This window comes from Corapipo altera, unplaced genomic scaffold (genome assembly GCF_003945725.1).
Source record: "Corapipo altera isolate COAL_440 unplaced genomic scaffold, ASM394572v1 56, whole genome shotgun sequence".
Lineage (NCBI taxonomy): Eukaryota > Metazoa > Chordata > Aves > Passeriformes > Pipridae > Corapipo > Corapipo altera.
The window spans coordinates 5,456,193-5,470,997 of record NW_020884896.1 but is presented as its reverse complement, the minus strand read 5'-3'; the positions used below and the strand labels follow the sequence as shown (position 1 = coordinate 5,470,997).

The following is a 14,805-nucleotide window of genomic DNA, read 5'->3' as shown; positions in this document are numbered from 1 at the left end:
AAGAGACCTTAAAGATCATCTAGTTCCAACTCCTCTGCCATGGGCAGGGATACCTTTCATTAGATCAAGTTGCTCAAAGTCCCATCAAACCTGGCCTTAAACACTTTGAGGCGTTGAGCATCCACAACTTCTCTAGGCAACCAAAGCAGGACTTAACCTAAAAATAGCTCTTTATCCTGCCTGATGTTGAGCTGGTGTATTCACCCCACATTTACTTCTTACCCTGCGTTGGTTGGCTGAACCAGAGGGGCTTCTCAGCGATCTCATGAGGCAGACTTTCCCAAATGTTGCTCAGCTTCAGCCTTGTCACTGTGTCCAGATGGTGAAGCCCTGTATGGGCAGGGACATGCATGCAACTCTACCTGGAGCTTGGGAAGGCACAGTCATCCTTTCACTGACAGTCAGGGCAGCAAGGCTCCTCTCCTGCTTCATCTACCACCTCCCTCCAGCCAGCTGGTGGAACAGCATTAGGAACAGGAACATGCCCACCACAAGGACTTTGCTAGCTCAGAGCAGGGGCTTTTGCCCAGAACACCCACACTAACAGCATGAGTTAACAGAAGTTAACGCCCACCTTCAAAGCCTCCCATCCCCAGCACTCTCCTGTATCCAGTCCTGCCTCAGTGTCCTGTAGTCTCCAGAGCCTTTGGATGGCTGTGATTCGCAAGCTTGATCCACACATCTGCTGATGATGAAGGAGGAGGGAAAAGTCCCACATTCCTGGGCTGATGATTGACCCTATGCATTCTACCAGCAGACAGGGTTTCTGCAACCTGGGAGGAACAGCACGTACCACCAGGGACTGTCCCCACCTCCCTACATGGGTGGTGGGATCTACCATCCCTGAGGACCATGTGCTTAGGACCCCGCAGGGCTCAGGTCTCCAGGAAGAGCATGAGCTCCTCCAGCCGTACCAGGGACTAAGTGGTATCAGTGCAGAGACAGGGTATGAGGAACCATTAATTAATTCACTTACTCATTAACTAACTAGTAGTGGTCTCTTTAATCTTCCAAGCAATAGTGAAACAACCTTCACTGGCTGGAAGCTGATGCTGGACAAATTCAGGCAATAAACAAAGTCCCAAGCTGTAGTGCTCCTAGGCAGCATGGCTGCCCAAAAGCCCTTTAATGAATGTTGCCTAATTAACTACAGACTAAGTGAGCTGGAAAAGCAGGGGCTTCCCTCCCAGGAGGCAGTCTAGGTGCCTTTCAGTGTGGCAGAGTAGATACAGGAGTTAGGGGTGGTGTGTGGTACAGAGCTGTGCAGATTCACGGGAGTCTTCATATCAGCTCAAACCCCAGGGTGCTGGGTGCTCCCTGCACCAGCCCTTGGCTGCATCCCAAGATGACAGGGTTGGAGGAAAACCACCTTACTGGAGGCTGAGCACCCATGTCCTGCCCTTCCCTGGTATCACTGGGGGACACATAACAAGGCAGGAGACATGGAGCCTCAGATTCACAAAGCCATTAGGAAAAGCAACTAGACAAACCAATGAAAGAAAAGCACCTGTTAAGGACTATCAAACACCAATCTCTGCCTGGGGAAAGGCCAGGAACCATTCACTTTTAGTTCCTTTAGTCTGTAAACTGCAACATAGGCTTGCCTCAGCTCAGTCATCTTCAGGCTTCTGCAGTCCTTAGGTCCCTCCTGAGACAGCTGGACAAACGCAATCTGTGCTGTCCTGTGGCCCAGCCCATGATCTCTGCGATGCAGTGGCGATGCTCAGGTGTAGAGCATGGCCAAGCACTCAGCCTCCATAGGTTTCCCTCCTTGAAATCACTGACGTATGTTGCCACCTCAGCTCAGGCCACTGTGTCAGCCAGAGGAAGGATCATCCTCACACCCACGGACAGGGCTCAGCCTGAGCAGCAGCCACATCACAGGCAGCCCTTGGGATGGCAACACCACCCGGGCTGGTACCAGCAATGGCGAGACTTACCTTGCAAGATTACTGTATTTAAGCAATTTTAACATATTTCACAATTATATTCTTGCTTGTTTCCATATATGAGACCACTCTATATCTGAATCCCTGTTCAGTTCCTGTAAGCAAGACCCAGCACCGCAGCAGGGTCAAGTATGCACCGAAGGAGGGGGACCCACCAGCCCATTTTGCAGACACCAAGCTCTCCCAGCCTGGAGAGAAGCAAGTACCAGCTTTCCCTCTTGAAAAACTTCATGTCATGCTTGAAAACATGCTCTGCACATACTCCAGTGGTCAAGGTTCCATTGCACTATATCCACATTCAGCCTGGAATGGGCCTTGATCCCACATGGTAAAGAGGTGGCATCTGTACACTAAACCTGAAATTTGCTGCAAATAAAACTGTGATTTCTGCAAGACTCACCTGGGTCCAAGATCTTGGGGCAGCCTCCCACTTCCCATAGTTCTTCCCTTGGGAAGGAAATTATGCCAACTGGCAGCCTCAGCCCCATCCTGCACCTCACTGTCACATTCCTTCGTCCCTTTCCAACTTGCATCTCCAGCCCCAACCCCTCCCTGGAAAGCATCAGGCTCAGTTAGACTAATACAAACTTTTAATGCACATATTAAATAAATATTTCAATCATTTCATATTCAATTTGTACATAACCGAAACAGAACAAAAATCCTAAAGGAAACAGAAAAACCCCAAACAATCAAAAAAGATTGGATGAAAAGTCACCCCTGGTTCTGGCTCCTATCCAGTGTCTTTGTTTTCCCTCCCTGTGAAGAATTGCTTTAACCCTTTGGAGAGAGTCACAGTCCCAGGGCAGCATGTGCAGAGTGGGGCTGGCTGGGGATGTTCACTCAAGAGATTTAATGTTCCCTTTGGGGTTGGTTTCCTTTTTTTTCTAAATAGACAATTGGGCTTCTGTCAACACAGAAATTTTGAAAGAAACCCCCTCCTTTCATAGAGGGACAAGAACGTCAGTATTTCTTATCAAAGAGCAAACCTGGAAGAGACAGCTGGCAACGGAAGCACCAACTATTACGACAAAAATATTTAACGTTATGACAAAACAGCCCAAAATGGCTCCATAATAATTTGTAAACTTTTTTAATTTTATGGATGAAAACTTCTATCTGATAAAAAAATATAGACAGAAAAAAATGTCAGTTTTTGGTGAGAAGTTCACATTTTCCACATGGGAAAAAAATAATACCAGTTACCAGCCTGCTCTATGGCAAGTCATACCTTAGTACTTTAAAACAAACCAAATGCCAAAGACGCTCCTGTGGGTAAGAGGTACCAAGTCAGTTCAGGACTTTCTCTGGGGCATCCATCCCCCTGTCCTCTCCTGAGAAAAAAAAAGTAAGTGAGGAGTTGTGAAGCCAGCAGTGTTCTCAGAGGGATGCAAGTGGCTTCCAGCAACCCCTTGCTCAGCCGGAGAAATAGGCACATCCGAGGAAAGAAAGCATCCAGGGTCCTCACCCCAGGTGTCACAGTCAGCTCGCACAGGCAGTGCCCACACAACACCCAGGCTGCAAAAACCACCCAGGAGGCCTCCAGCCACCTCCAAAATAAATCCCCTCCCCTTAGTTGTTTTCCAGCCTCTCCATCTTCTCCAGTAAGCATTAGTTCAGTTCATTTAAGTAGCACATCACTTCCAGATTTGGATTTCCATGTTTTTTCGCTTGTTTGTTTTAAACATGATTTTTAAACTCCTTTTCCCCTAGAGCTATAAAAAAAAATAATTACAAAATAAAGCACGACCCCAAACAGACTAGAACATTTCTAAGTGAAGGGCTCTTCCCCCTTCACCAGTCTTTGAATGTTTCATTACTTTTAAAGCTGGAGTACAAAAATAGAGCCTCTCTCATTTTTTCTTTTTTTTTTTTTTTTTAAAAACCAAACCCCCCCCCCCCCCAAAAGTATCAACAACTAGAGCAGGTAATGTTTTTTTTTATCCTCCCCCTCCCTTTTTTTTTTTTTTTTTGTGTTTTGTTTAATACCCAAATGGGAAAGTCTCTACATATAGTCCACCGAGCTCAGAGGAGCATCCTCCAGGAGAGATGCAGGCAGGGGGGCAGGGGCAGGCGCATCAAGGGCCTGCCTTGGAGCTGGAGTTTCTAGTCCTTTTACTTCTCCGGTTGAAGGGATAGTTGAGGAACTCAAAGCGTCTGTGGGGCTCGGTAGTCTGGTGGCCCTTGGGAAGCCTCTTCATGAAATGCACCTCCCGCTGGTGCTGCCGGGTCTTGGAGCCCTTGCGCGGGCGGCCCTTGCGGGTGAAGGCCATGTACCAGCCCTCGTACTTGGCATTCTGCAGCGCTGTGTAGTTGTTCTCCAGGACAATCTCCGTGAAGACGCAGTCCTTGCCTTTGCCATTGCTCTGAGAAGGGAACCGGAAGGGAGATTCAAGCAACAGGCACTCGCTCAGAGGGCTGCTTCCCACTGCCCCGCACTGGATTGGCTGGTGTGGCAGCAGGGTTGCACTGCTTGTGGGCAACCAAGAGTTCACTTTTTCCCACTTCTTCTCCCACAGGTCAGAATTGCCTAAAATCTGCTTTTCTTTAAAAAGCTGTAGGGAGCAGGCACTGTGGCACAGACAAACACTGCTCATTGCAGCTTGTGACCTTAGTGTGATGCCAGCTGCAAGTCCCAATGCAGCTGGTCTCCGTCTTAACTTCTGCCACACCCATAAAGGAATTTTTGCCTCCATCTGTGCCATGGGCTGAACATGACCATAAGCAAATTCTCCAACTCAATTCGCCTGTCCCCCTGAGGTCTTTAATACAGGAGAGGCATTGAGTGGCAGGAGAAGCGATGGGGGGTCGTTGGTGACAGTGCCCACAGATGCAGGTGGCAGAGGGAGCACAGGGCAGCCAGGGACTGAGTTCCCCCCATTATGGGCAGTAGTGGGACTAGAGAGGGACCCACATCGGGCAGCCCCAGCAAGGAGCTACCATGGAAAATCCTTGTGGAAAATCCTTGCAGAAAATCACTGTCCCATTGGGATTTTGCACACCCAGTCCCCTGCCCCCAGGAAGGGGCATTGAGGTACTGAAGGAGCATGACAAACCAGCAGGCAGTGGGGCCTGGCCTTGGGGCCAGCCTCATGGAGCATCTTAACATTCCTGGCACTTGTACCATGTAATCGTGGAGAATAGAGCAGCAATCCGCCTATTTGTTCGGGCAGATAGAAGGAATGTGCCCCACACGACACCTGCCTGCCTTCCTTGCTCCCCTCCTTCCCTCCGGGCTGCAGGATGGCTTGTCTCCCTGCCCCTAAAACGGGAGTGCTGACTGAGCCGTGGGACTCCGGTCTCAGCTCCCCACCCACACAGGTGAGCTCTGTATCAGGTCAGAGCTCCTCTCCTAGCAGCCCCAGCTCCATGTTCCCAGCAGTTCCCTGCCTTGCCCATGCCCTTGCATCCTACCTTGCCAATCAGCTTCCCCTTCTTGTTCATGCAGATGTAGAAACCTGTGGCTGCCCCTTTGATGCGCACACGGCTCCCAAAGGTGTCTGTCTCCACGATGAGCTTGGCTGGAGAAAGTAGAGAGAGGGAGGGATGTCAGAGGGGCTCTGGGATAGGGCAGGCACAGGTATGGAGACCTCAACAGTGGACCCTGATGCTGGGCACTGGGGGCACATGCTCTCTGGCAACTGGCCAGAGAGAGCCCTAAAATCAGGACACAAGGTTAAGATACAGCCTTAACCCCCCCCTCTTACCCTGCCACTGTGTCCCAGCAGGACCTCGGTCACGTCCCTTTGCCACCCTGAGCTGCGCTGGATGGGGAGTAGCTCTGCTTTACCCGGCCCCACGGGGCTCAGTGGTGCAGGTGCCACAGAGGTGTCCCAGACGGGGACAGGGCAGCAAGCAGGGCACGCACTGGTTGGCAGAGAATAAACCAGCTGCCCTGTGAACTGAGGCAGGTCTGGGTGGGCTTGCAGGCAGGCTCCAGGCAGGCACCTTCTGTAAGTGCACAGTGTGCTGCCAGCTGTCCCCAGCCCAGGGGACACTGCTCCATGTCTCTCTGCCAGGCCAGGACTGCAGGAGGAGCAGTGACTTTGCAGCTGGCAGGGGAGGCGTGAAGGGTACGGCCATCCTTTTAATGCCTTTCACCTTTGCACGAGTCGAGAGGGCGTATTGATTTGGTCTCAGTTTTTTAATGGAGGCATCGATCGACTTCCGAAGGAGCTATGCAAATTGCCGGGTCGATGGGCCGCCTATAAATAGACCTGTCACCTTCTCTCCCTGCCTTCACCCTGGGAACCCATGCCCCGAAGCCCATCCATCCCCAGGGAAGGGGGAGGATGGGAACAGGACATCCTTCTCCCCAGTCCTGCAGCTGCTATCCCCAGAGCAAGCCCCAGTGGAGGCAGTAGTTACCTGTTTGCACCTCAAAAGGTCTGCACTGTGCCAATCACCAAAGAATTCCCCATGGTGCTGAAAAGCCACCTGGGACTGTCCCATCTCAACATCATCACCTCTTGCCCAGCATCAGCTCCTAGTGCCACAAACGCTATTTGACAAGGTAATCAGAGTGCAGGCCACAAAGCTTCCAAGTTTTGGAAACATTAGAGGTTTGAGTCCGCTGATGCCTTATTTATCCTCTCTGATCTCTGCGCAAGGGCTGCTCAGTTTCCTCAGGACTGTGGTGCACCACAGCTTGCACATCTCTACCCCAGGATGCTCAGCCTCCAGCAAGCCCCAGCGAGGGCAGCGATTTTGGCTCTGGAGTGGGAGGCTCTGCATGAGGATGCTTTGAATGGCAGAAGGAGGATGTGGGTACACACACAAGCTAAAGCAAGCCTAAATCACGCTCTGGGCTAGGAGTAAATTTCCTCTCTGTCTCTGTAATGCCTTCATCCTGCATCTCCCACATCATGGACACTGTTGAGGTCAATGGCACTGAGGGGGGAAGAGCAAACAGTCAGTACTGGCCACAGTTGAGTTGACCAAGGAAAAATTTGCTGGGGCCAGCTGATTTGGTGCTATCAGGCGGGCCAGACTTGATATGCACACAGGTACCCCCTCCATGCACTCTCTCCTGTCAACATTACCCTGCAGCATCTCTTGTCCCCAAACTACCCTGCGCCCATATCCCCCTACTCCCAGGCACTCACAGACTGAGCTCAGAGCCTGGAGGAGTGAACTCCAGGCTGTGCCACCGCAAGTGCCCAGGGCCTGGCAAGCACCTAGCATCCCCAAAACCAGCCATGGGAGCCATGGCATTCTGCAAACAAAGCACTGAAACAGTGACCCCCTATTTATCTATATTGGGGAAAGGGGGGGGATTGATCTCAGAGGCAGTAAAAGGTTTGAGGAGAATTGATTTTTCTCTCTCAGAGATAGAAAGAGGTGGGAGGGAGGGGTGGGGGGGATGAAGAGGGGAGGGAGGGAGGGAGTGGGGAGGCCTTGGCCCCAGTGAGCATAAAACCCTGCTTTAAAGATGCATATTGGTTCTCTTCTGGACTTTTTCCTTTTTTTTTTTTTTTTTTTTTTTTCCCCCAAAGGGCAGCTGTGATTTACAGCCACCAGACGGGTTTGCTGCCCTGCCAGTGTGTCGCTCTGGCCCCATCATCCATGGAGTCTGAAGACAACCTGGCCCCAGGGCCATGCAGCCCTAGGCTCTTGCAGGCAACTCATGAACACTGAAAACTCCGGCCCCAGCCAGCAGAAAACCCTGGGCACAGACAAAAACCAGCAAGTGGGCAGGGAGCTGTGCTGGCATCCCCAGCTGCTCACGGGGTCGAGTCCAGGCTGCAGCTGGCAGCAGTTTTCTTGGTGGCAGGCATGGCCCAGGAGGGATGAGCCGGGCTGCACCGGCTGCCTGCCTTCCCTTAGAATTAAAAAAAGTCAATCAAATATTGACAATTAAGACAAATAACTGAAAACGCCGGACTCGATGTTAAGTCGGCTGTAAAAATGTCAGCGTGGGGAAAGGGGTCATCTGCAAAAATAAATCAACCCCCTTTACACGCCCACCCCCAAAAATGAGACAAAAAAAAAGCAGAAGGAAGGGCTTGGGAAAGGAGGAACTTTGCTGCAAAAGTGGATTTCTAAATAACATTTGGGGGTAGTCCTTTTTTTCCCCCCTTTTTTTGAGGTGGTGGTGGGAGAAGCTTAACGTTTTCAACTCTATTCTTTCATTTAAGTGACAGATTTATCCCAGTAAAATTATGTTTCATGCTCAAACTTTGAAGGGAAAGTGGCTACGTAAATGCTGAAAAAATGCAGCGAGACACACTTGATCCCCCAACTGGACTGCAAAGAGGAGAAAGTATTCAGGAAATGTTAAAAAAGGTGAAAGTAAGAAGCGTTTTAATAGTTCTTCCAGACATGGGGGCCTCCCTAGAGATTCATACAGAACAATCCTGAACCTCTATTTTAACATTTACAGACTTGCAACTCTTTTAAAACTTTACATCTGAAAAACTGCTTGTTCTCTTTCTGGTTTAGATCAGTCTTCATTTTCCTCCTTAGCTCTTCAAATGCTTAACCTTTTTTTATTACATTTTAATAGAGTTTTTCAAGCCACCACAAGTCCCCTCCTTCTGGCCTTATTTAAACCTGGTCGTTATTTAAATATGCACTAACTGTTTTTTAAAATCCAGGCATTAGAGGTCTAAAACAAGATGGAATTTTTTTCCTTGGGAAATTAACTACTGCCCTTTCAAGCTAGAGCTGCTCTGGGGTGGGAATAATTCATTTGGAAGATTAATGCTGGATGTATGGAATATCATATAGATGGAATCTGCACTGCGCTTGCACTGCTAACATCCAGTATGAAATTTTCAGCCAAAGCAAAATGAAGAAAACCCAAAAAGGAACAAAATACAAAACAGAAGGGTAAGAAGAAAATTGTTTCTACTAATGTCCTGAAGCAAGAAAAGGAAATTGCAGCTAATACCAAAGAAAAACACTTGTGATCCCTACATACAGCACACAGGAACACGGGCACTTCCCTGACCCAGGCGCAGGATCAGGTCTCCCGCAGACGGCCCCGCGGAGCGCCGGGGCTCGCTGGCCCCACTGACCCCTGCGTTTGACTGTCCTAACGTGTCATTAGCACACACCATCACAGTATTTGGGCTTCGAGTGTCCTCAGCAGAGCGATCGGTCCCCCTGCCCTGGAGAAGGTGGAGGATTTGGGGAGAGGGTGCCAGGGCAATGGCAGAGGGGCTGTGGCAGAGCGCAGGCTCTCACACTTGGGGAGTCCCTGCTTTGTTTCTGGAGATGCCACAGCATCTTCACCTGCAGCTGACTGACTCCCTGACCCTCTGTTCGGGATTTGTTTTGAGAAGGGAGGGATGGGGCTACAGTGGGAAAATGCCACTTCAGACAGTCCTAGTTTAAGGAAGGCTTCCACAGCAGCCATCCCCACTTTCTCCTTCCTGTCTCTTCTTTTTCAACTTTACTTCTGATTTCTGTTTCAAAAGGAAGTCTCAGGGATTCCCATCCCTGCTAAGAGCTGGGATGAAATGACTGATGACACTCAGGATGTTGCAGCACTGAGCCCTCTGAGTCAGGTGCAAACCAAGAATAAAAAGGAAAGGAGCAGAGCCCATCCTGCCAGCACCGTTCCCCTCCCTCAGCACAGGGAACCTACCCTCACCTTGAATCACAAAGCTGCTGATCGCTGACCCCTATGTTCTCCCTTTACAAGCCCCCACAAGCTGAATGATTTTAATGATTTCTGGCTAACAAACTGGACGGAAATCATCAATCGCCACGCTGGGCTGCAAACACCTCCCCAGCTCCCCCCCGCCTGCCCACATCGTGTGTCCTTACCGTGCACATCCCCATCCTCTGCCATCGCATTGATTTTCTTGTTGTCCAAGATCTGCACATGTTTCCCACTGGTCCGGCTGTACAGCTGGTAGGTACGGACGAGCCGCCGGCTGAGCTGATCCGTCACCAGGCTCTGCTCCCTCACATGCTGTGTAAAATTAGGTGGGGACTGAACAGTTACCTTTAGGAAATTAAAAAATATACAACACACCATTATAATCTCTACTCCTCAGCGGGGCAAATGGGCTGAGCTGGGATCACCGGCCTCCAGCTGAGCTTTACAGGGAGGCAGGGAGCCGGGACCACAGTGGTGCCTCCTGTGCCATTAAAGCCTCTCTAGGAAAAGGAGCGTTAAGCTCTGGGACACAACAACCAGAGCCCTTCACAGAGCTGTGCCCACTCCAGACATGCCCTAAGGTGACTCAGGAGTACGACAGAGCTTGGTGACCCCAGAGGCCCCCCCCAGGTTTCAGTGGGACCCTGGAGTACCCAAGATGACCATCAAGGCTTAGAGTTAGAGGGAGCTGGGGGGGGCATGGAGGATGGTACAACCCCAAGGAGCTGATGCTTGCATCCCACACCTCTCTCACCTCTGCAGGAGCATACTACTGCTCCAGCTGCCCCAGGCACATACCCCAGCCACTGCCCCATCAGTTTCAACAGCTGCCTTTCCTCTGGATCCCAGGCTCTTTATTTGCTCCCAAACACCACACTTATTAAGCTCTTCAAATACAAAATCCGCAAAGAAGGTAGAGTTTTGAGATATAAGAATTATAAGAAAACCATACCCCAAGCCCAGGTATTCAGTGATATAACATGCTACTCATGCAAACACATCCCTCATCCACAGTCAGCTGTTTGGTGCCAGCAGCGGGGATGTCTCCAGTCCCAGTACACCAAACCCGTTAGCCCTGGAGCCGCAGCTGAGCCCATCCCCTCCAGACCCGACGCTGCTGCTCCTGGGCTTTAAATGATTTTCATGAGCAGCCAAACTTGCTCCCCCCTCAGCTCTGGATCATGAGCTGGCACAGAATTCTTTTTCCCCCCTCGTCTCAAATCCCTCTTTTAAGTCTGGAAAGTTTCGCTGCTCTCTGACATTTATAAAGATGTATTCTGAGCAAATGTTAGGAGATAGCTCCTTTCAACATCAGAAGGCTGGGACTACCCCCCACCACCCCCACGTCAAATGGGAAGATTTCCTCCTGTCTTAAACAACAACAGAAAAACACAATAAAAGCAAAAGCTGCTGCTCTCCCAAAGCTGGCTTTATAGAGATATCTCCCCTTGACAATGTCATCTCTCTCCCTCTGCTTCTGCCTGTGCATGTGTGTTTCCTATAGACGGGTTTTGGATAATGCAGCAGGATTCTCTCCCCAGCTCTGATGAGGGTACCATGTGGAGGAGAGGTCATTAGCCATGCTGCTATTTGGTCTCCATCTCATACTTCAAAATATTACAGCTATGTTTTTATACAACTGCACACTCCCAGTGCTTCATTCTCTTCACTTTTCAGCTGGAAACTCGATTTTTTCCCCCCCAAGCTTCCAGGAAAATAATAATAATAAAAAAGTAGCTTAAAGGGCATTTTAAACAAAGCTTCTGCACCTGTGATCTCAGGGGGAAGGAGGGCTTCACCCCAGTTTGGAGGTGCACTGCTCCCAGCGATGTGTGCCTGCTGGTATGCGGGTGTTGCACAGGCTCTGCCTGGGATGTTTAATCAATTCGTGTCCCTTCTGTCTCTGGCAATACAAACCAGCGATGTTAAAGCCTGACAATTTTAAGCTGAACCAAAACCTGTGCTTTTTACTAAGGTTTTGGTGGGGTTTCTTTTCTCTCTTTTATCTCTGCTTTAATTTTTGGATAAAGCAGCGTAGGGGAAAAAAACGGAGAAGAGGAATGGGGGTATCCACGGTGTAATTTAGAGGTCGTGGGTACGGGATTTAAAGCTACTTAAAGATAACCCTGCGCATTTCCTTGAAATCCCGGTACTCCCTGCCTCGCAGCCCGAGTCTTCGGCACCTTATTTTGCGGCCCGGGCAAGGGGCTGTTCCCCCTCAACCACGGCTTTTTACAGCCAGGCGACTTTTGTCTCCTGGGTTCTAAACTGTTCCTCTTTCCTGTCTCCCTCCCTGCCGAGCCGCTCGGCGGCGGCGGGGCACCCCCCATCCCCGCGGGGTGAACAAAGCCGGGCAGCCCAGCGGGCACTTACCTGAGCTTGCAGGCAGAGGACGAACAAGTGCATTAACCTGGGAGGGGGAAAAGCGGGAGAGAGGTGTGAGCCACGGGGGCTGCGGGCGTGGAGCAGTAGGGCTGGGGCTGCCGGTACTCACACGTAGCTGAAGAGTGAGGAGCAGGGGTCCATCGCGGCGCCGATGCGGAGCCGGGGGCCCGGGGCCCGGCGGCGGCGGGGAGAGCCCGCGGGGGCGCGGCGCTGCCTCAGCTCCTCGGTTCCACTCGCCCTGCCGGCACGTCCTCGCCCCGAGGAAAGGAGGGCACAAGCGGCTACAGAGGGGAAAGGCCCCGCCGGCCCGCCCGCACGCCCAACCCCCGGGACGCTCGACCGGCGACCGCTGCAGCGGGGCGCCCCCCGCCCGCTCCGCTCCGCGGCCCCGGGAGCCGGCGAGGCCGGCCCGCAGCCCCGACGGCGGGGGCGGGCGCGTCCGGGGGGCGGCAGCCGCGGCGGGGAAAGCCCGGCGGGACCCCCGCTCCCTTCCCCGGCCCGGCGGTACCTGCCGAGGCGGTACCCACGGGCGGCGGGCCAGGTGTCTCCGGGGCTGGCTCGGGGCTGCCACTAAGGGCCGGGCTCCGCGGTCAGTCGCCGGCGGGACTCCCTCCCCACTCCGTGCCTCAGTTTCCCCATCAGTAAAACGGAGTTTAAGGGCTGGGAGGGTGGGTCGGGGACGCGGTTGCCCCCGCTGGGGGTTCGCCGCTCCGCGAGCGCATTGTGGATTGGGAGCGGGCGAGCGAGCCCTCCCGGGACGTGCCAGACATTAAAAGGATTACCGGGGGAGGGGGATGGAGGGGGCCGGAGTTTCGAGAAGGAGTGAGGCTGAGCAAATACCGCAGCCGGGGTGGGAAGAGAGGAGCGGGACACCCCCTGTTTCTTCCCGAGCATCCCTGCCGGGCGCTTACCTTGTGGAGCGGGCGGGCGCCCTCAGGGCCGGCGGTGCGGGGCCATGGGGCCAGGCGGCGGCGGGACGGGGCTCAGCCCCGCAGCCCGGGCAGGGCCGCCGAGGGCTGCATTGTTCCGGCGAGCCCCTGCCCTCCCTGCCCCGCCACCTGTTGAGTACCGGGGCGGGGGCTGCAGCGGGGCTGCGGCGGGCGGCCCCCGGGGCCGGTACCTGGCCGGGGCCGGCGCCGCCTGCTCGGCGCTGAGTGACAGCTGCTAATTTGCCGGCCGTGCCCCGCTGCCGGTCCCCGCGCTCCCCGCGCCCTCCTTTATCTTATCAGAGCCCATAATTACAATTGCTATTTTGCTTCCTCGAATCAGCAATCAGCGCTATCTGCCGCCGTTGGAGAGGCAGCTCCTGTCAGCCGCCCCTGAGTGACAGCGCGGCGGCTGCCCCGCCGCACAAGCACACACACCGTGCATGGCCCGCCTGCACACGCACACAGTCCTGCACACGCACACAGTCCTGCACACGCACACAGTCCGGCACACGCCTGTGCAGCCCTCCTGCACACGCACACACATGCACACCCACCCCCCCCCACACACACACGCATTCTCCACAGTCCCTTTCATGCACGCACACCTCACACACGCATGCAGCCTTTCCCATGAGGACCCCTCCTTCTCACACCCCTCACACACCACGTACCCCCCAGCACAGAAACACACATGATCCTCTTTGCTTACCCCTACCCCCAAAATACACCCCTCCACCTCACACACACATGCAGAAGCTGCAGCCATGGAACATTTCTCTCTCTCACGTGCAGATACTGGCACTCAACTTGTGCACTTTACCCCTTGCTCAGGCACCCAGAAACCGTAGACAGAAGTGCACCACCAGCTCTCCCCACCACACACTTAGTGTGTTACCCCAAAACACTGCCTACTGTCACCTTTGGGAAGGGATCTCCCAGGGGTCTCACCTGATCTTGTCCAGTATCCCCACTGCTGAGGGGTGCAGAAGGCAAGCAGGGGAGCCTGGGCAGGGCCCCATCCGTGGGCTGACCCCACAGGGCTCAAGGAGAAAAACAGCCCCTACATCGGTATCATCAGACACAGCAGAGACCAGGGTGAGCAACTGCCTTGTGCTGGCCAAAATTCCCACAAAATCAAAATCGGCCTCTTGTTCATTTTCCTTACCTTTATTTTTTTTTTTTTTTAATGCAAAAGGTCATAAGGATGTTTCTGGGGGGGTCTCCTATGTGGAGAAAAAAGTCTTAGGCAAAGTCTGTGTTTAACTGGAAACATTTAGGGGCACCACAGGAATGAGCAGGATGGGCACTGAAGGCTGAAGCAGGAGGTGGTTTTCAAGGGCAGCATACACAGATTGTCAGTCCAGCACACAGTCAGAAAAAAAACCCTCTGTGTTGAGCTGTGTGAATAGTTGATGTACCACAGCACAGTGGTACACGTCCACCTGTCCAGGCTGCCTAAGGAAAAACAGGCAAAACCAGAGCAGGAAGCACTAGATAATCCTGATGCTCTAAATCTCTAAATTCAGACAATCCTAATTTTTTAATATACAAAAAATTCAAGGGATTTAGGAACTGTCTGTTTTGCAGATGACATTCTTCCTCACCAGTGGCCACCTCTGCTTTACCCCGGTGGGCACAGGTTCAAGCCATACATTACCCTGCACACCACACTCTACTCAATAGCACCGTGTCCAGAACAGCCCAGGCTGCCTTAAATCGGGAGATTTATGGTGTCCTGTACGGGGTCAGAGGCAGCCATGAGCTGACATTCCCGCATGCCCCCTGCCCTCAGCAAACAGGCTCAAGTGCCAGTCATGGCTGTAAAATCAAGTCGGTGTGGGATCACCCAGGGGTGGCCACACTTCGTCTGACAGCAGATGACTGACGACACTCCTGCCAGCCATCCTCGGGTCCACAGCCAAAGCCTCCACAG

The 14,805-nt window shown here is 52.7% G+C and overlaps 1 protein-coding gene across 1 annotated transcript; it reads right to left on the bottom strand.

Moving 5' to 3' along the window:
- Positions 1-3,960: 3,960 nt before the first annotated feature.
- Positions 3,961-12,084, bottom strand: FGF8 (fibroblast growth factor 8). Its single transcript, XM_027648169.1, has 5 exons — positions 12,053-12,084; positions 11,932-11,968; positions 9,723-9,903; positions 5,364-5,470; positions 3,961-4,315 (listed from the first exon to the last, which is right to left on the bottom strand). The coding sequence occupies exons 1-5, from the start codon at positions 12,082-12,084 to the stop codon at positions 4,028-4,030; spliced, it is 645 nt and encodes a 214-aa protein (XP_027503970.1). The 3' UTR covers positions 3,961-4,027.
- Between the last annotated feature and the right edge of the window lie 2,721 nt (positions 12,085-14,805).